The sequence below is a fragment of the Plectropomus leopardus genome, chromosome 10, assembly GCF_008729295.1.
Source record: "Plectropomus leopardus isolate mb chromosome 10, YSFRI_Pleo_2.0, whole genome shotgun sequence".
Classification (NCBI taxonomy): domain Eukaryota; kingdom Metazoa; phylum Chordata; class Actinopteri; order Perciformes; family Serranidae; genus Plectropomus; species Plectropomus leopardus.
In genome coordinates, this window is record NC_056472.1 from 20,054,946 (window position 1) to 20,077,873 (window position 22,928).

At 39.7% G+C, this 22,928-nt stretch overlaps 1 protein-coding gene across 1 annotated transcript; it reads right to left on the reverse strand.

The window, feature by feature from the left end:
* Window positions 1-4,193: 4,193 nt before the first annotated feature.
* Window positions 4,194-22,319, reverse strand: LOC121949286 (protocadherin-17-like). The gene is made up of 4 exons (XM_042494931.1): window positions 19,851-22,319; window positions 18,636-18,694; window positions 18,305-18,474; window positions 4,194-4,853 (listed from the first exon to the last, which is right to left on the reverse strand). The coding sequence occupies exons 1-4, from the start codon at window positions 22,317-22,319 to the stop codon at window positions 4,276-4,278; spliced, it is 3,276 nt and encodes a 1,091-aa protein (XP_042350865.1). The 3' UTR covers window positions 4,194-4,275.
* Window positions 22,320-22,928: the final 609 nt, after the last annotated feature.

Here is a 22,928-nt window from a genome sequence, read left to right on the forward strand (position 1 = left end):
CTCTTAAAGCTGTTTCCCCTGTTTTCAGGCTATAGGCTAAGCTAACTAGTTGCCAGCTATAGCCGCAAAACCTAACAGAGAAGAAAAAGCAAATTTCCTCACATGTCGAATTTATTTTCATTCACATTTAATGTAATGAAAATAACAGCAAAATGACAGCAAACCTGAAATTAACAAAACCTATTAGTGTCATGTTCTGGACCATGTCAAAGCATTTTGTCACAGTGAAAAAGGAGTATGACAAACCTTCACACCAGTAAAGTGTTTCTCACACACTAAAAATGTTGTCATTAAAAATAAATGCATATGTTAATGAATGACTGAATTAATGACTGAATTAACAGTGTGTATCATACAAAGTGATTCTCAAACACCTCTTTCACATTAAACTCACAGGCGTCACATTTACATTACCTAATTGGGCTCAGTTTCTGCTATTTATGTGCACACATTGGTTTTCTCCGCTTAAAAACAAACATGCAAATAAACCTAGAAGCAGCATTTTAATATTTTTGCCCCGAAGGCATGCACGCTGTGCTCAATGACATCTCTCGGTTAAAATGAAAACTACACTCTCAATAATGCTTATGTGTTGTGTTCGCTGTTGTTTCCCCACCAACAGTTCTCAGCCAAGTGGAACCATCTCCCATAGCATTTGGTGGAGGTGGAAGACAAGCTCTTAATCGGCTGTGTTATTGAATTATTGAATTAAAAGCTTAAGTACTCAGGGTGAGCATGTCAATTTTTCACAACTGAATGGTACACTGCTCATTCCATTTTCATCTGAATAGATCATTTGTGTATGTAAAATGTAGAAGAATGGAGGTATTACACAGATCTGTTTCATTGTCTGTAATTCCCTTTCACTGTGACTGTAATCATTCTGAGAGACAAGTCATATTCATTCACCACTGCATGCTAGTCCTTAATCTGCATTCAGCTCCCCTCAACAACATAGCACTTTTTTTTTCGTCAAGCATCTGTACTGTAGCACAGTGTTAATTAAGAAAGGGTTTGGTTCAAAGCAAATTCTGCATAATTATTGCAAAAGAGGAAGTTTAACCTGTGTTACTTCCTTGTGATGTAAAACGGTGATATAGTGCTAAAAAAACTGGAAGTGTAAGTGTCGCAGCAAATGCTTCAGCCCTTTTCTACTTGACATTCTGCTCACCTGTCTTCATCCCCCGTGTTCTGATACCCTGGGACTGATACAGATAAAATGATGTGATGTTTCTGTCTGTATTTCAATGGGATGAGTTGCTGTGACCCACGCAATCTCCCTCTCAAAGAGTATTTCAACTTATGCAGATGAGCTCATCAGAGCTGCCTGCTGAGATGAGACATCTAGGTCTGGAATTGTGTCAATACCAGCACCAAAACAAATGCAAATCAAAATCCAAATTAATGTGTTTTCCCTGAGGAGAAACTGAGTCGTACTTATAGTCAGCTCTCAGTAGATGACAGGATTCTGTTATCCAGAGCTCATGAAAAACAAGGCATTCTCAAACCGCTCACCGAGCCGGGGTACAAAAGTCAGTGTCTCCAGATGGAGAAACTAAACTAAACTAAGTATAAAGAAACAGGAGGCTTTTGTGTAATTGTTTTGCAGATGAAAAACAGAAAACATTTCCAGGATTCAAAAATTTAGTGATCCATCTCGGTAAACATACATCCATGTTTGTACTTAAACGTTCTATATAGATGTCAGGCAGATGTATTGCATATGCTGCGGGTTTTCTAAATAATATTACTCTGGTCACAGCGACATCTATGCCCCTGTCTTGTGCTTGAATGAATAAGAAGCAGCCATGTTTAAAAAAAAAAAAAAACAGGTTATGCTCGGAGAGAAAAGGATGGATTGCAGCAGTTTAGGCTGTTTGAATATGTCTGCGGACTATAGCCCTCTGTCACTACACCCACCCTTCCTGCATTTGATTGAATAATAAAAAATGTACAATGCATACAGTATAAACAGCAAATTTGCTCCCTGTGGCTCTAATGAAAAAGAGAGAAAATGATGGACATCTGGAAATCTCTTCAGTGAAGATGCTCTGTTTTTATTTGTTGTATAATTCTCTTTTTTTTAATTTACTTGTGAAAACCTTTAATGTACTGTTTGTTCAATGCTTTGCTGCTGCGATGACCCACTTTCCCCCACGGGAATGATTAAAATTTCATTTTATTCGTCAAAGAATTCATAGCAAAAGTCTTTTCTTGTAACTGCTAATTGCAGCTGAATGTTAAAGGGATAGTCCTGATCTTTTGATGTGGGGTTGTATGAGGTACCTATCCATAAGCCAGTGTATTACATAATGCAGGTGTCAGTTTGCATGCCCCCAGTTTGGAGAAGCAGGCTGGAGTACTGACAAGTAAGTTAAGCAATAGACTGCTGAGGAAACACATTTTAGCCACCTACAAAAACACAACCTAACAAAAAAAATCAATAAAAGTTCAAGTGTACGCTACCCTTAAAATATTTTTACTGCTTTTCCTTGCTGTCAGACAGCCCTTTCTGATGGGGAAGCTGCTGACGACTTCAGTTCACCATCTGTTCTCTTGTTAAAGCCACCAGACTCCATTAACAAAAACAGTCAGTTTAGTTCGCTGAACATGACAGCGACTGTCTACTGCGTCTTCTATCAGTTCAATAGTTTTTGTTATTGTGTGACTTTGGTGAATCTGAAATTACCCTTTTAAATGCCAAAGTCACACAAAAACACTAACAAAATAATTGAGGCAACTGTAGACCAGCAGCTTTTGCATTCAACAAGGTAAAATCCCTGTTTTTCTCAACGGAGTTTGGCTTTGAGGAAAGTGATACAACAGCTTCAGTTCTCATTTGCAAATTGCTGTCTGACAGTAAGAAAAAGTGGTGAAAAATTTTTAATAACGTGCACAATGAAACAGATTTTTTTAAGTGGCTAAAATACATTTTGTGTCTTCCACAGCCATCCACAGCAGTACATTGCTTAGCTTCTGTGTCCAGCCTTCTTATCAAAAATGCGGGCGGGCCGACTGACATCTACTGTTTGTAATATACTCTCTATGGATTAGTATCCAATACAACCCCAGTTAAAAATCTCAATTATCCCTTTAACTTTTTATTTTTTGTTAGACTCATGTCTTGTCATTTGTCAGACACACTCATAAATAAACCTATAATCACAAGTATACATTAATAACTGACAGCGGTGACTTTGAGAGTACAAAAGCAAGAGCACTGTTTCCGTCTCCACCTTACGATGCATACTTATAATAAAAGCACTGAGCAGAGCAAGTCAACTCATATTCCACTGGGTGCACTAATACACAGTGCCTGCTTTTATTTGCGTTTTTGAATATAAATAGCTGTGTAAAATGTTGATTGTGATTTCTTTTATTCGAAGTTCCCCTAACTAGGATCTAGACTACTGCTAGATAACATGTGCTGGTATACAGTATATAGCTAAAGATGGCACATTTGCAGAGTGCTTTTCTGTCATGAACATGTATAAAGCACCTTGTAGACATAAATGCACTTCTCTCACCTAAAAACATGACAGCTTCAGAAGTTGTCACCTGTCGAAAATAATTGCCTTCCATGCACACAGTGTATACAAATTTAATAAAATACACAACAAGTACAGTAGCCCACATTCACGTGTAAGCTCAGCTTATTTTCACATAAACTGCAGAGGACAACAATAAAATTACAAATACATTCTTAAAAAACTGTTTTTATAGGAACCTCAAATGGTTTTATGAAAAGGGACATTCCCTGTTGCACCACCATTAACAGTTCATAAGACACTTCACTTTTGTATTTAACGTCACTGATATGTATTTCAGTTGCCTGTGATATTCAAAGAGATGTTCCTTATACACTAAATGGAGACAGGAAGCTTCACTGTACAAAAGCAGACAGGACTCAATAGCTTAACAGTAGCAATTTGTTCCACAGCCTCACAAAATTGGAGCTTGAAATGTGTAAAATACAGACATCTAAATTGACAGGTACAGTACACCATGGAAACACTTGAAGTCAGGTAAGCACTGATTCCCCCCCGCCCCCCCCCCCCGAACCCTCCCCGCAGTCAAGGACACATATTTCACCTAAACACAACAAGTCACAAACTCAAAAAGAAAAACAGAAAACAGACAAAGCAGATGGTTTTTGGTTATACAATGCGTGTCTGGACACCTCTGTGGGTCAAAATAAATCACATCTTGGTCATTAATCTGTGATATCATCATCACACCCCTGGCAGGTGAGAGCGAGCGGGATCACCTGCCCTGTCAGTTACCAGAGTCCCGCGGGTCGAGAGCACAATCTGACCCCCCACACTCCTGGCTGATGACAGAGCTGTGAATGAGGCTGCTTGACAGGGACTTCGGCCTGAGCTCGCAGGTCAGGTAGGAGGGCTCCTCCAATTCGGTGTGCAGTGGGGAGCATTGGCCATCTGGAGGACCATAGGCACTGCTGTCTGAACCCCCCTCTCTCTCTTCTTTGGACTCTTGGTTGGCCAAGTCCATGGGCACACTACTCTTGGTGGGACTACTGGACGCAGATGGACTCTCCTGGAGCGGTGGGCTTAGTGCACGCTGCGATTTTAAGTAAGGTTTGACATTGGCCACAAGGATTGTACTGTCCCGCTGTTCCTTTCCAAACGTGCTGAGGGTTTTTCTGCTGCTGCAGCTGATGGTGCCATAAATCTCTGTCTCTACCATGGCATCCATTCCCACAGGGATGAAAAGGTTGGTGCGATTATCGGCGCTGTCTGCTTGGCTTCCTACCCGTAACTTTGGCATCCAGCATCTGTCAGAATGTCCCAGTGCACGACATTCATCGGTGCAGTGGACTGATTTGTCTTGCTCTGCAAAAACAGTTAAACATTTGTTATTGGACCCTGCTGGGGTTAGAATAAACAACCTAGGAGAAAATGCAAATGACATTTTGAGGGATGAGCAACAATAGGAAAACACTCTAACAAACACAAATTTCAGGAAATCCTCCTAACAATAGTATCTTTCTTGTTTTAAGTTATTTAGTATGCATCACTAGGTTTTTTTTTCAGAATAAAATAAGAGCCAGAAGCCTGTTGCAGCAGCTATGCGAGACTTCAAATATAGCAGCGTTGTTTCAATTTATTAACGCACAAGCTTTTCTATTCTGGACACCAATCGCAATGTAACTTTAAAATTACAACATCATATATACGTCATGCTGGTCAATGTAGCAAATGAGTAATTCAACCTATACAAGAAACCTTTTCCCTCTGCTATTCTCAACAACCTGTGTAGGTGTTTCCTGGAAAATATCATCTGGTGCAGAGGAAGTGATGTGCTGTTCATTTACATTTCCAGCAGCACCAGTTTGTGTTGAAACACACACAAAAAACAATGACAACAACGGTGGAATTTGCATGAGAAGTGATATTCACCATTTCTGATCAGCGAGTGCAAACTCTCTCGTTAGAATGTTGTTAGAATATTGTGAGGGTTCATTCTTTTAATTTCTCTATTTTTAAAGAAACAAGATGACAGATGGGTGATGGACGGGAATTTATCAGTGTTAATTTTGGGTATTCTGAAATTGGGTGAACATCAGATCAATGTCTAAAACAAAAATTCAAGGTGAAATTGGTTCTTGAAATTCCATTTGTAGCACAAACACTCATTAGTCTGACCTTTAGTAATTTTTCTAATTACTTTGAGGGACCCTGGTGCATTCTCAGCAGCTCATTTGCATTTACTGCCCATTTTTCATTTCACTTCTTATTAATGGACCTAAATTGTGACCTGTCCTTGCCACAAGAAGACCTTGTTTATTATAAACAGTGGTCAACACTTTGTTCTTGCAACAAGAATTATTTCTGGATGTGTGAAAACTGATATGAACTGATTCTTTAAAGAAATCTGAATGTGCTTTGGTATAATTTCCAAAAAATGCAAAACAAAGAGCTTTGTAGAACGTAATATATAATAATTTCCTGAAAATGTAATAACATTTGCATTTAAAGGTCCAGTGCGTAGGATTTAGGGGCCTCCTTTGTAAGAAATGGTCTATGATATTCATCTATTTTCATTTGTACCTTAAAATGAGCCTTTTATGTCTACATTCTGAGCACGCCCTCTACCACAGAGACTGCCATGTTGTTCTACAGTAGCCCAGAATGGACAAACCAAACACTGGCTCTACATAGGGCCATTTACCCGTTTTCACGTCAGCAACTGTAGTTCTCCTGAACGCTTTTTCAGTTCAGCAACTTCATCTCTAGATGCAGCTAAATCCTTCACACTGGACCTTTAACCTAAATCAAATTGTAATAAAACCAAAAAAATTAAATAAAATTTCCTGACTGACACTGCAATAACATTTTACTGATAATTTAATATCTTTCAGGTGGATCTTTTTTTTCAAAACTGTTAATGTAATAATTATGACAGATAATGTAATAATGTAAAAGAGGGTATGCTTTTTTCTCTGAAATGTGAAGTGTGCAAGCATACAAAGTTGAAAACACTGTTAGTGTCATGTATTGAAAACACAAATATTTGAAACTGATTTCATGTTTGGAAATTGAAACTCAAGGCTTTATGTAGATTTTGAAATTTACAAGTCATGTTAATTTGTGCGTTATTATCAGGCAAAGACGCAGTAAACTAAAATACTCTACCATCTGTAGATGAACCTGCCTGTACCCATGCTGATTGGTCCTTTTGTAAGGATTGTTGATTTTACCTGAGTGGATCATAGATTAGACACCATCAGAAGATGACAAAAGCTGCAGAAGATGGGTAATGTGACAAAAGTAAGCTATGATGACAAAACAGTATTTTCTGTTTCCAATAAATGTTGTTTTTCATCTAAGTCAACAGAGGATTATTATCTTATTGGATGAAGTGTCTTCGTTGCCTGATCTCATGACATTTCTGCATGGGTAGAGGGGAGTTTACTCACACAAACATAAGCCTGATGAATACCAAAAAATGTATCCTGTAAAAAATAAACTCACTCAAACAGTACAGCCGAACTCTTAAAATAGTTGTGGGAGTGTACCAACCAGCAGGATGTGTGTAGAGTTCCAGTGTAATGTTTGAATGCATTTATTTACTACTTACTACTTACTTAAATCAAGTGATGGCAACCCATCATTACACCAATATAGCTTAAATATGGATTTTTTAAAAGTTAGTTATGTGATGTCACTTTAGTTTGAAATGCAGTCCTTTTAATTTTATTAAAATAGCCATCAGGATATTATATTACATTATTGGTTAAATTATAAAATTATTGTGTCCATGGGAGTAGGTTTCAACATTGGTGATGCACATCAAGCAACAACTTCTGCAGCAAAAAAATTAAAGTAAGTACCGAAACCTGCAGTTCATCAAATGGCCACTTGATGCTGGTTCCGAAAGTGAGTCAGCCCCTGCAGACCCTCATGTAATAATGGCCAACTTTACAACAGAAATAAACGTGTTAAGAACCAGATAGAAAAAAAAGCCTTATGACTTATTTTATCATTCATGACAACTGTAGGGGCTTTGATTTTTTTTAAAATTTTTATATAACTCACCCATTTACTTATCATTAAGGCTTAAAATTACGCAGATGTAAAGGCAGGTGTGCTTGAGTGACAAGTGTGCAAGGCGTCACTATAGTTTATGAGTCACATCCACATCTCACTCCTCCACAGCTCCAACTTGTCCTAGGGCTGGGCGATATGGAGAAAATAAGATATCATGACAAATACCTCAAAACTGATATTGCAACAGTATTGCAGGGTTGACTATTGGTGCTTTCACAAAATATTTACATCATCAGATTTTGGAAAAATAATTGTCAGTGATTTAAGTAGGTAAAGGCAAACAAGAGAACAGCTGATAAGTTCAGTAAATTTCATCTCTTTACTGTAAAAGACAGTAAACAATATTACAGTATTCAAAATCTAAGACAATATCTACTCTCATATTGTGATATCTACCGTCTAAATAAAACACAAACCAGTGGGTGGCATCACGGTACCTATGTCCGTTATTCTATAGGGGACATATATGAAACATGGAGTTTGGGGAATCAAACACATAATTTCCCGCATCCTTTTATGCACAAATTTGTGCCTTTTCTGCATCAATTTATGCTGTAAATGTCTTTGATTTCGTAAAAAATAATAATAAATATTGAGGCGGACATTGTCTCAAAACCTTTACTATAAGTCTACAGCAATGGGTTTTTATTACATCTTCTATCAAGTTTAGTGCTAATTGTATTACATTTTCAGGAAAATATTACATTATTGGGTGCAATGAGCTTATAATAGGCACACACTACAAATAGTAGAATTTCAAATTGAGGGGTGGTGGTTTTTGTCACTTGATGCAAAGAAAACATGCAATCTTTTCTTCCTAACAACTTTCTGTTGATTGGAGTGGCTGCCTGATTATTCTGTAGTTGAGCTTCAGCTGCATAAGTTGTTGCTGAACAGCAAGCCAAGCGCCACGGGGCTGTACAACATGTGCGACTGACTGTGTATTAGTGTCAGCGGTAAAAAGTGGAGCAATGGGTAAGGCTCTATCTTTGTGCCGTAACTCAGTCTTTTGCATTTCACACCACATCTAACCCTGGTAGACATGAAATAAGCACACAGAGAGTGACGCACAGAATGAGCCAATTTCCACGGTGCTATGATGAAGAAGGTGTCATGTTTTTTTCTGTAGCCATTACACTATGCTATCAAATTAATTTGACAATGATGCATCGAGGTATTTTGCATGTGGAGTCATGAGGCAAAATGTCAAACGTGTCTTTGTAAATTGGTAGTAAATGACAGTTTACCTTCATTTGTTATACATGAGAGCTGAATTTCATTTGTAAAAGTAGAAATTTAATCTTCGTGTTGTTCTGAAGACTGATTCAGCTTTACTCCAATATATGTGTTTTCTTTGCTGTGATTGCTATGAGGTCGTAATGACATCCTTTCTGATAGATATGCAAACAAAATTGAAATAATGATCACTGAATTGATCAGAAATTGACTATTCATTTAGGTTTTCAACAGCGTGTTTCCTGTCAGACTTTAAGAAATGAATGAATAAGCCGGTGATGCACACAAAAAAGACGCGCTACATCTGCAACTTCTCCCACTCAATGTAGATGTCTCTCCCCACAGGAACCGAATGTTCTTAGTAAAATATTATGACAGGTAATATAAAAAGTTCTCACATCTACAGATACAGTCACACATTAACACTTCGCATTCCTCTTCTCTTTCTACTAAATCTGTCTCCAAAAATCCCAGCGAAAACATTAAACCTGTTTGTGATTTTTTTCATAGGAATAATCACAATATGTCATCCAATCACAACATGGCTTGATACTCCACTGATCAGCTCAGCTTTGGTCTATAAATAAGGCTCCTCTATCTTGCTCACACGCCATTCTGTGATATCAAAGACAATGAACAAGTGACTAACTGTGAATGAGGCACTTGATCTCATTTCCCTAACCCTGATGAGGACGAGAATATCATCCTGGAAACGAAGGGAAAGCTCCACATGACGAGGCTCTTCCTAGAAGAGGTGGGAAGCTCCTCTTGTTCAAAGGCAACGATACCTTCCTCTCACAACCAGCCTCGGCCAGTTTGCTGGAGGAAGTTCTAACAAAGAGAGAAGAAAAAAAGATTCCGTCTCTGCTCTACAACTCCCTCAAGAAACGTGCAAACCAGCAGCATGTGCCACACATGCGAAGCGAGCTCATTTGCAAAGTGCCACCACTATCACATACTGCTGCCCAAGTCCATGAACACCCACACACACACTTTCAGCCACAGGACAAAATCGAGCAGTTAATTATTCGATGACTGGACAGAGATTTAACATGCTAAATGGGGCTGTTAATTTTACACCATAGCTGTTTAAGAGATTTAATAAAGAATGCTTACATTAAGAATGTTAAAGGAAAAGGCTTTTCTACATTTCCTGCCAAAAAATATGTATCGCATATGTCCTTTATGTGCTGCAGTCAGGTCTTTATTACATTGTGTTTTTATGTGCGTAGTTAATTGCTTTAGTATAATGGATGTCTTTTTGTGTCATGTGATCTTATTGTGGGTCAGGCTTTTTCCTGAGAGACTCCCAAAGGCTGTTTTCACACTGAATAGGAGTTGCTGTTAAACGACACCCCTCTAATTCTTTTGAATGTGAGTAGCACATGTAGGCTGCCATGGTATGGGACACTGGGGTTGCTAGAAAAAGAAAAAAAAAAAACAAAACGCAGAAACCTATGGCGAAAAATTGAACCAGAATTACATTTTGGAGAAATGAAATCCCACATCACACTGCGGTGGCCAATCAGTTATACAGTAATCACACCAAAAAGCGGTGTAGTCCACAGGAAAGTAATTCAGTCTCTCTCTATCTTTAAATATCACAGTAAGTAAAAGCAACAAAGTATGTATTAACAGCTTGGGTGGACTATCCTACAAAGCAGAGCACTCGCTATGTTTGTGTGCACCAATGTGTGTCTTTCGTGGCAGTAAAAATACTAACTTACAGTAGCCCAATGACAATCAAGAGATCTTTATATCCACCATAAACAAACTTACTGAAGACAAATACCGCCGACATGGGGAGACTCGCTTTCTATAGTTGGTCTCCACCCTTCACTCCCCCACAAATGAGCCATTTAAGCGACACTCCCACACTGCCGCACGACCCTGCGCCTAATCACCACTGCATCTCCAGTGTGTTCTCATCCCAACTCCTCAGATACTGCTGCTTTGTCAGCAGACCTACGCTTTAAAATCTAAGTGTCTATAGGTGCCCCACCTCCATCTGTTTTGGACCTTCAAGGACGACATTTCAATTTACCCCTGTTACAAGCACTGGGCCTCATGCAGCAACATTTTCTTAAATTTCTCTTATTTTTCTGGTAAGACAAAATATAATAGAGGTAAACTAAAGATGCACCAAATGCTCTTCACCACCCGAATCTGCTCTTACCCAGATGAGCTCAATGATGAATCCCACTTGATCTTAACTCACCTATTGGCATAGGTAACGCCTCCTAAACACTATATAAGGGCAGGCTCTGTGTCATGTGCAAAGACTCTGGCACATGAACGAGACTGGAGACATGTTACCAAAAAAGGTTGTAAGAAGAAGAACTTCTTCAGTAGTGAAAATGATGCACTGTTAAACAAACTTAGACAAAGAAAATGTGATTCCAGGGAAATGTATTTAGGCATTAAAAGTAAAAGTACACATGCAAAGAAGATTTAAATAAATGTAATATATCAAAATTAGTTGAAATAATCAAAAGGAAAAACAGAACTTCCTCATACATACAGTATATATGAGAAGCTGGAATCATGAAATGTTTTTTGCATGAAGAATGACTTATACGACTATGACAGCGATAGATGCCACCTCATTTTCTAATTAACTGACTAATTGTTTTAGCTGCACTTTTATGTTTTCAAATGGTTCAGGTGCAAAAATCTTTATTTGTTAAAAAGTTATCTAATAATGGAGTAAAAAGTTCAATATTTCCTTCTGAAATGTAGGGGGGGGGCAGAAAGCGGCATGAGATGAGAATACTCAACTAACATAAAAGTAACCTCAGATTTGTACTTAAGGGAAGTACCTGAGTAAATGTACTTAATTACAGCACAGCAAAGTGATATTACAGTGTTTGGGATAAGTGCACCAAATATAGTACTGTCCTTTTAGCTCTGAACACTTGTAATTTTTTCTCTTACCTAAAACGGGAGGGCAAAATTGAAAAAAAAAACTTGTGAGTCCCAAAAACCAGTGGGTACTAACAAAATAAGAAAAAACCTGAATACGAGCAAAAATAAGAGAATATTTGCTTGTATGTAGTTTCTTGTGTCTTTTCAAGAAAAACTTCCATTTTCAGGTAAATTTACAGTTTGTGCTCAGTAAATGTGTAGAGTCTTGTTGAAAATAAACTTACAATGTGTGCTAAACACTTTGTTTTAGGGTTTAATCCCTCAGGTTTAGGTATAAAAGCACTTAGTTATTTCTAGAAAAAAAAACAGCGTCATGGCTCGGCTCAAAATAAGTACAATTGTTACTAACGTCATATAAAATCACATGACATACATCACTAATGTAGTATGCTGCACATACTAGCACACTACATTGTTACTTAAATAACTTCTTTGACTTTTGGTTTCACACGGGAAATAAACAGCAGGTATTTGGGTCACAGTCTGGAATTTGTTTGATCCATCCACATCCGCCCCAAACAGACTTTCTCACTCTTTATACATTTTTACAAAATGCTGTGACCGGTGTGTCTCATACCGCCACAAACAGTCACTCTGTTCATTGGTTTTTGACACTGACATCCACTGACAAAAGTGACAGTATTTGACAAGTTCGGTTGTTGCTCGGTTCTTCAAGATCAACCACAGCCCAATGTGTATCAAACTACCGCGAAATGTGCCTCTATGCGTCGATATCTGACACAGAGATCGCTGACAAAGTAACAAAGTAAACTTCTTATTTCACCTAAGGGCAGTGCCTTACGTTCTGCATCAAACAGAGGGTTGTTTGCTTAATGAGTATACTTATCAGCTCGCATTGGTTCGCCTCATCATTTTTTGCATAATCTACCATAATTTAGGAAGTAGTTTATTAAACAAATTGCTGCCTTAAACCCACAGAAGACCTCATGCCCAACTGTAACTTCAAACAGAGATGATTTTAATTTTTTTTGTGATCATTGATTTACAAAGTTAAACTTAAATTTTTGCTCCTTGTACTGCTGCCACTGCTGCAACAACAATCGGACTTCCCTGCAGCTTTTCAAATGACTTTAATCTGACTGCTGATAAATTCTTAAATTGCAGAAAAACTCCTGCACACTGTCTATATAGTGATGTTTTGGTAACTAGAACTTCATCAGGTAAACAGTTTTTGGCAAAGAGAAGCCTTCTTAAGTAGGGAGTGACTGTGAGTATGCAATCAAACACATTTCAACATGCAGTGGTGAGGCATAAATACCAAACATCAATTTACTTTGTGACAATCTACAAAATTATACGTGGAGACAGAAAAGTAAAAAGGCTTCTTTATGCCACAAACTGTTTGCATGACGACAGTCTAGTTACCCAAACATCATGTTAAATGTATTTCTTTTGCAAGTTAGACTGTGTGCAGGAGTTTGTCTGCAAACTGTGTCCTACTCGTCCTCCTACGCACCTGTTTTTAAAATACATGTGCAAAGCATATTTCTTTGTTGTTCAAATTCTCAAACTGACCATCCTAATGTTATACTGGAAAATATGTAGAACTAAAAAGTGCCAAACTATACTGACATTTATATAGAAATTATGCCCAGCAACATAAATCTACTCAGATGGGGGTCTGTGTTCTGATATCAAAGTAGTACCGGGCATCAATAGATGCCTGAACAGGCTTACAAGGCAAACTATCAGTTTCCATGTACAAAGTAAAAAAATGAAAAGTATATTCTGTATGCCTTCACACTTATTATTCAGTTTAGTTTGCCTAATTTTCAAAACTAGCCCATTCTCTGCCATACAGTCTAACTTCTCATGTTCATCAAACTGAAATATTCAGGATTGACGTCTGCATATCATATAAAGTATGACCATGCATGAATGTATACCCTGAAAAACCACGCCCATGTGGATGAAACACCAAGTTTTCAGGTCGTCTTGTTTGCCTGAGCAAGACTTTGCAGGTTGAAATAACGCATCAGTTTTTGGGAGATTGTAAAATTTCACTGTGTGGAAAACCTCTCCCTTTCCTCTGTTTGCTGTTTTTTTTTTTTTTTTGTTCTTCACCTGCTGTCCCCCTGTACATGCACACTATCCACCTTCTTTGGTTTAGGGTTAGACCGAGACAGTTTGTCTCTCAATAAAATTAAATTTGTCGGTTTTGACCAAGAACACAACAGATGCTAATTTGACATAACATTATAAACCTTGGAACGGTCTTTATTAGGATCCTGTTTAAATAAATATTAAATACATTCTAAATTATGCTTATTTATTCAGATCAAAGCGGTAAAATTACTGTTGGTGAATTAAAGTCAATTTCAAGGATCTGGAAAATAGCACTCCAAGTCAATGTGTTTGCTTTAACAGCTTTTACTTTATTACCTCTGCCAAGGGGGTCATGTTTTCGGTGTCATTTGTGCATTTGTCTGTTTGTCAGCAGGATTATGGAAAAACTACTGGTCTGATTTTCATGAAACTCAGTGGAAGGGTGAACCATGGACCAAGGAAGAACCCATTAAATTGTGGAATCCCTGAATGCCCTTCTAGATTTAGACATTTTGGGAAAATCCTGCCTATTTACACATGTGAACTGACTCTACTCTTTAACTGCATCTTAACTGGATATTGCGGATATTGAGTATATTTTATCTATCCCTTTTTTCATGTGTGATAGTCTGGCCATGTTGTTTTTTTTATTGTTGTTAAAGTGTTTGTATGCTGCTCTCTTGGCAAGCAGCAAAGGGGGGGGGGGGGGGCATGGCCAACCCAGTTGCCTCCCCTGCCAAAAATAATTGTAGGCAAACAATACTGTCTTAAGAGGCCATTGCACGCTCATTTTTAAAGCTAATGGTAAAGGTAGTAGTATCTTTTGAAAACAGACAACTTAAGGAATCCATTGGTAGCTTGTCAGCATAATTTATGAGGAAGGGAACTAAATAACTCTCCAAAATGAGGCTACATTTTAGCAAAGGAACAACAGGCAGGGCCCCTTGAACTTTCACTACAAATATCTTAATATCTTCTTGTTTCCAGTAACTGTTTTGTCCTTACAATCAATGTACTCCTTCAAATTAAAACCCTATATTTCTCTTTTTTAAAGCAAAGAACAATCAGCCTATATGAAGGACAATTAATTGCCTAATATCTGTATAAACACATAACACAATAATACAAGATTGTTGTGGGACTTAAAATGTTAACACTATCAGTCTATCTATGCTCATCGGATAATTACTGATATTAAGTATAAAATAAGATGCCAAAATATGTGAATATGTGATTCATTGACTCTCAAACTGACAGTTTTTAACTTGCCTATATATTTCAAAAGCATACCCTAATTCCTGAAATTCAGTTATGGCGTTTGGATTTGATGTACCACCCCAAGATTTTCAGTGGTCCCATATGGCCGCCCCTATGAAAAATTTCTTGTGGCACAAGAACTAATTCACCTAATCAACAGAGACTCATGGGCATGATAGCTAAAGTTGTAAGGTCTATAGGTAAATAGTCATAGAGTTTGTTAAAAATTTGACTGGCTAAAAACCTCAGGGATAAATTTGTGATGCAACAAACCATAACTGCTGTTATAACTACAAGCATTTACAAGCCATTTTTACTGGTAGATTTTCTGAAACAAGCTTAATTTCTAGGCTGCATGCTGTGATTTCCCCCTCTGTCATGTTACATATTATGTGAACTTACATTGTTAAATTCTGGTGCTATCTCTGTGAGGACTAAGATCAAGAGAAAATACGCATTTGGGTTCAAAATGCATTTTACATCAAAAAGGAGAACTAAATGATGGCTTTGATTTGGCAAAACCGCAACACAGATCCTGCATATTACAACTGCTACGCTTTGAAGCAACTAGGTACACCCCAGATTACAGCTCTGTGCCCCGTGATTTTGTGTTTCTCTCTTCTGTTTTTTTTCCCTCTCCTCTCGCGCTATAGAGAAAAGTATTTTTTAGGCACAGATACATGAGGCCAGAACAATAAGCGTAAGCAGGGAGAAGCAGGGAAATGCTGAATTCATTTCCATGGTACCTATCACCACCGCAGAGTAGCTAGCAGATGATGCTGATGCAAAGGGATGTATGTGCTTAGAAGGTTAAGAAAAAACACAGGGGGGTATTTTTTGCCATTCTGCTATTTGTCTTTCTATATAACTGGGCGCAGTCTAAGCATCATGTCTGCATGTTTAACATTTTATTCTTAATGCGTACAAGAGATTTGTTGTTTTCCTGTCATAATCAAATGCTGTAGTTTTGCATAATGTGTCAAAAAAGCGATTTAACAATATGGAGTAAATACATGTATCACAGTGCTGTTAGTCGCTTTATTATTTCTATTATTAAAAAAAACAATAATGCAGACAGAAGAGGATGAGGAAGTGAGGGATCTTTCATCTATTGTGCCTGGCTTTCCATTTTCCATTTCATTACTGAATAAAAATATGTTAAATAATAGCTCTAAAATGACACGAGTTATACAATGGCTTTATATAGCCCACTGCATTAACATAGCCATATAATAGAGTCATGACAAAGTGACAAAATAGCTGTGATCTTATGGGCAACTGTGAGAGGAACAATACCACGTTCTCAAAAAACAAAGAAACTGCCTGCCCATTATAAATAGAATCAGAGAAAGCCTAGCAACATACCCACTGTGCATCTGGTGTCTGTGAGAGTGAATAAATATTCAGAGTGCATGATAGTGGAAGCTGCACAGGTGCATATATTACCTGTATCAAAGCAGCCAGGAGACTAGAGGGATGGTAAAGGTAAAGACATAAAAGCAATACTACTTAACCCACAAGCTTTTGTGTTGGTGCATTTGGAACTAAAATTCTGTGGTGTCTCCATTTTGGATAATAGCGCTATCTTGTCAGAATCTGCAAAACAGTGGCTTTGTTGTTCAATAAATGTACCTGTGTGTGTGTGTGTGTGTGTGTGTGTGTGTGTGTGTGTGTGTGTGTGTGAGTGAGAGACAGAAGGAGTGTGTGGGTTGCCGGGTGATGTTTTAGTGATCAGGTCTAAGGCATTATGCGTAATGTAGATCTTCCATCTTGTACTCAGCAGACAGTGACACCATTTAATGTTCAACTGACCAACCCCCGAGAGAGAACACCATTTAATCTAACCATTAGTTTTTTTTGTTTAAAAAAAAAACCTCTACATTCTCCACATGCAAACAGGAAAGGCATTAGCAAAAAAAACCTATTAATATTAAAAGCAATGCCCTACTTCTTTGCATTTCTCTTATCTAACAAACGCAGGTCTATAAATTAACTGACATTCCTGTCAAGCAAGGCGTCAGCGCTTCACATGTAAATATTCAGTCTCGCATGTACAAAACATCTCTTTCAATATCTGTCTATTTGATTGGCCTTAGAACTTGGGCTGAATCAGATTCAGAAATGTGCTGCAAAAAAAATGTGATTGAATTTACACCTCCCACAGAGTCAAGTTTGGTCTGCCATAATTCCTCATAGCACACACACACACACACACACACACACAGACACACACAGAGAGAGGGATAGAGAGAGAGAGAGAGAGAGAGAGATTCACACATCCTTCTGGCAGCCGCAAGAGTGTTTCCATCTCTGCCCTCCTGAGCATGCCACAAACAAACAGTTCATAGCAATGTAAATGGTGTGGAAAGTACTGCATAGGGACCTGATGACCAGAGCCATTCTCCTGCAAGGCTCACACAAGGAAATGAGAAACACCACCACTTCACTCAAGTCCCCCATTATCTTTTATCTCACCAGCGAGAGTTGCTTTCATATTTTCAGTTTATATCCACAACAGCTAAATATATCAGTCCCTATCAGGTCAGCCAGGTTGCAGCAGATTGACAATCATCTATGATTATACTCCTGGCAGTGTGGATCGTTTCAGATTTGCGAAATAAAATTTAACATTTCTATTTTCAGTTGCAAAGCAAAGCTCCTCTCAAAACAGTGTAACCACGGCAAAACCGATAATAACTGAGAAAATCTCTCCCAGCAAAAGGTGGAAACACTCTGTCATGTTGCACCAGAAATACCTGTCATTTTGCGCTGCAAGTGTCTATCATGCTTTCTTGTCTCTGTCGTGTTATTCAAGACATTCATGCGGCGAATCTGTGTTCAAATAATGACGTGATCAAAAGAGACACAGACGGAGGTACACTTTGCCATGCATATGAGCTTGTTTGATGGCAAAATCAGACACGAGATGTTTGAACATTTTCTACCTTCAGCCAATGGACTCTTTTATCCTTTTAAACTACCATCTACCTTCCACTCTGGTGCCTTCATGTCATCTTTGCAACACACCTCAGGCTGTCTGCAATGTAAAGCGCTACAAAGTACCTGCATCTAATAACTGTGGATTTACATCTTGAGTGTAAAATGTTTGTCTGCGTTGGCTGTACCTGCAGGCTGGTGGACCTCCACTAAAACATGGGCATGTTCTCAGCTCATAAAGTAAAACAATGTGAGGTACAAGAGTCAGTTAGGCATCTTCAAGATGTCAGGAAGAGAGTGCATCCACTCACCCTGTTCAAAAGGCTGGCCATTAACTGCTGTTGCTTTCATCTTGAGGGCCTCCCTAGCAGACGTGTCGCAGTGTGAGCCTTTATTAGTATCCTGGTCACTATCAGCCTGGTCACTATCACCATGGCCACTGTCTCGGAGGCTTGCTCGTTCTGCATCCTTAAATGTTGAGCTGCAGCAGAATGGAAGGAGGAGAAAAAAAAAAAAAAGAAACATAAGTAACCATTACCTCTGCGTGAGCGCTGCTTTTTGATAGCCATAGTCAGCTGGCTTGATACAGAGATGAAGAAGCTAAATGCACTGGTCAGGAGGCTTTTTGGATAGAGCTCTTACCTTTGAACAAACGGCTGCCTGCTGCCAGCATAATTGGGCTCTGAGGGGAAATTTTCCGTCTAGAAATGAAAGAAAAATAATATTTTGCATTGGTCATGTTAAAAATTGCATGCCATTTTCAACAATAGCCTCAACAACATGACATTTAGACAGGAAAACAAATCTTGTATGGTTTCCAGATTCTTAAATCTTTATCAGAACACCTGAGAGATGTCAATGAAAGCCACAGAGCACCTGCCAGTGATGACGGCATGATAAGAACAAATCTCCATTGTGACCATATGTGCTGCTTTGGCAAGGCAAAGGAGAAAAGCATTAGCCACTGTCATCAGCATCCCTTTTCTCCTATCTTGAGAATAATGTGTTTGTGTTGATCACACCCACATACCCTAGTGACTGGTGACAGTGCCAGGCCTTGTCATCTGTGTTATCATCTCCAAATGAGACTGTCTGTGAGACTGTCCTAGATATTTACATCGTTTACAACGGATAATTCTGCTGTGCTAAACAGCACTACAAGCCCATGCTGTCAAATTAGCATGTTAGCTGGCTCGTGTGTACAACCCCGCCATCTCTACAAGGCAAGGCTGGACCCTATTAATGGCCGTATCGTGCCAACTTTGGATGCGGATGGGTGGATCTGGCCCATATTTGTGGGGAGCGAAAAATGCGATTGTAAGGTTATGCTGTGTGCATCTAGCTGTCTGGTGCACATTGGTTCAGTAATGTGATCGGACAAGCTGCTCAAACACCTGTCCAATCCCACATTTCAGGCAGGGTTTTGTTTTCACTCTATAGCAGTGGATCTGGCAGGGTCACAGCAGCCTTGTTCAAGACTCACACTGTTTGCATGTCTAACTGCGAGGACTTTCTGATTATGCGGGCCACCTGTACCATTTTGCAAGAGTGGACTTACAATGGAGCAATTTTCTAAAATGACTCCTCAAATGCAGAAAGAAGAAAGTGTCTTTAGTGAACCGCCATTAACAACACATGAATAAAATCCAGCGCCAAGTTTCCATATCATGCAGAGAATATTTCATATTGTCATAACAGGGGGAAGAAAAGTGATAATAATGATGTCTGCTCACAGTGACAGAGTTTCTCTTTTTCGGTCGATTACTTTTCTTTTGTCAGATTTGTATGGCAAAGCAGCAGGCGCAGATAAGAGAGAATAAAGGGGAGATAAAGAATACAGTGCAGCATCCTCCTTACCTGTATCACTGACATCCTACTCGCTGGAGTGTCTGTGCTAAGCCCGGCAAAGCTGGAGTGGCAACCTGCCCTGGGGACTGTCAGGCTGTTTGGGGTGGTTTTCAGGTACATGACCTCTGACCTGGGCAGTGTGAGTGGCAGAGGGCTCTGGTAGTCAAAACATATTGGTGAAGTGATGAGCGAGGGACTGCTCACCACGTTCATCCGGCTCGCAGAATCTCGCTCCTCCATCTCACTCTGCACCAGCATGATGTCACTCTTGTTGATCCTTTTCTTTTTGCCTTTCCCCACTGGAGGATTGGAGTACTCAGCCATGCGGCAGTTATAATTCCCAGTCTCCTTATCTTGATGTTTGGACTTGACAGCGATGGCGGTCATGACTGCTAAGAGCATGACAGAGATAATGCAGAGGGTAACTATGAGGGGCAGGGATACATCCCAGTGCTGCTGTTCCCCGCTCGCGCTGGAACCCCCTCCTGCTGCCGTTTCTGTGTTCGCCTTAATGATCAGCTTAGCCACGGCAGATAAGGGGGGCTTGCCATGGTCAGTTACCTTCACCACCAGCTCAACCACTGGGGCGACCTCTTCCCAAAGAGCATGAGCAGTTCGCACCTCCCCTCCCACCGGATCCATCTCAAACAGGTGGTCGTCATTTCCCTCAGTGATCTCATAGGTCAAATGGCCACTTTCTCCGTGGTCATGGTCCACTGCTTTCACTGTAGCTACGATGTATCCAATACCGACGTTTCTAGGCACTGGTATTTCAGCTGTATCATTCTGCAGAAGGGGTAAAATGATAACTGGAAGATTGTCGTTGACGTCAAGGACATTGACCCTGACTGTAGAAGTGCTCTCCATGTGAGGGGATCCTCCATCTTTAGCTTGAACTTTGAATTCAAAGGACTTAGTTTGTTCATAGTTGAATGAACGTGAGGCGTATATGGCTCCATTGGTGGGATTAACAGACACATAGGTGTACACTGAAACATCTCCAATATGCGACGGCAGAATGGAGTACGACACTGTTCCATTTCGACCTACATCTGGGTCGTGGGCCAGAACGGAGCCCAAATACTCCCCTGGGATGTTGTTCTCAGGCACCTGTAGCACATACACTGTCTTTGTAAAGCGTGGCGCATTGTCATTCTCATCCAAAATTTTCACGGTAAACGACTTAGTGTAGTTCAAAGAGGGGATCCCATTGTCTCTCGCCACAATTGTCACATTGTACTCATCTTTCATTTCCCTGTCCAGGGGTCTGTCTGTGAGCAGCGTGTAAAAATTATCATTGTTCTCCTGCAGTCTGAAGGGTACATTTCCCAGCACCCTGCACTGAAGTTGGCCATTTCGGCCAGAGTCTTTATCTGTCACTCTCACCAGCGCTATGACAGATTCTGGAGGTGCAGCCTCACTGATGGCTCCCTGCCGCACAGAGACAAAACTTATTATTGGCGAGTTGTCATTTTTGTCAAGCACTTTGACAGTAATTTTACAGTGGCCTGGTATTGGGTTGGGCCCGAGGTCCTTTGCCTGTACATCAAACTCTATGATTGGATTCTCTTCATAGTCAATTTCTCCCTGGACCTTAATGACGCCAGTATTGGGGTCAATGGAGAACAAATCTTGGATTCTCTCAGATGCATACCCAGTAAAGGAATACACCACCTGCCCGTTGCTTCCTTCATCTTGGTCAGTGGCATTTAAATCTATGAGCACTTTTCCAGGAGGTGAATTCTCCATAATCTCAATCACATAAGAGGATTTTTCAAAAACAGGGCTATTGTCATTCGAATCAGTCACTCTGACGTTGATTTGCATGGAGCCTGATCTTGGATACTCCCCACCGTCAATTGCAGTGAGGAGGAGGGTGTGATGACTCTGATCCTCCCTATCCAGAGGTCTCTGAACCACCAGCTCTGGATATATAGTCCCATCACCCCTCACTTTTAAATCCAAAGAAAATGTATTGTAATCATCTCTGGTGACCTGGTAGGTTTTTATCCCATTTTCCCCGGAATCTGAGTCATGTGCAATAGTCAGAGGGAAGCGTGTCCCAGCAGCTGCGTTCTCTGAAATATCAATATTAACATGATCTGAGGGGAAACTGGGCGAGTTGTCATTTATGTCCTGTATATCAATCTTGATCATGCATATTTCCTTGTCGTTAGCAAACACCTCCATGGAAAGCTGGCACTTTGGGTTGCGCCTGCATAACGTTTCTCTGTCAATCCTTTGTTTGGTGAAGATAAGTCCACTCTCCGGGTCAACATCCACCAGATGTGGAGCAGAATTCTCCAGAACTCTGAAGTTGGATTTTTTCCCCCTCTCCATGGTCCCATATCCGGCATCTTTTGCTATATTACCTATAACAGTGCCGGGTCCTTGCTCCTCTGGGACAGAATAATTGAGATTTTTCAATGTCAGGGCTTTAACCCACAGCAGAATGAAAATGGGTACAGAGAGACGCATCCCTTCAATTGGATATGCGGTAGTGGCAGACAGAAAAAAAAAATCCTCGTTGACTTTCAACCTGTTGATTATGGCAAACCTAGAGGACTAAACCCAAACCAGGCATGTGGTTGACGCTGATCACGCACTAATTGGGTATTAAATCGATCTGTGAATCCTTACTGCCTTTCTAATCTCTATTTTAACCTCTTTCACATGCCGTTCGGCTATGATGAACTCTTTCTGTAAACAAAGATGACCGCTCGACGACACCTAATGCATGAATAAAAGATCAAATTCAACATAGTGTGCCTGAAATGCTTTGTTTTTCCTCGCGGGGTGGGGGGGTACTTAATGAATAATCGATGACTATAAAGTATTAATATTCCCTACTGCATCCAAGGTTAAAGCGTTTGAATCTCTGTGGTGAAGGTTAGACCGTAGCTTACAAAAGCGCATTGCCCTCATGCGACATCTACACCTAGGCTACAGCAAACACTGACATGCCCGTTCAAAATGCAGCATTGTCCGATGTTACCATTCACAATGCATTTACTTTTTCTCCTGTGCGGCACACTGTTGCATATGGGTTCTGCTCGCGTTGCATATACAGCCTGCCCATGCCCCAAA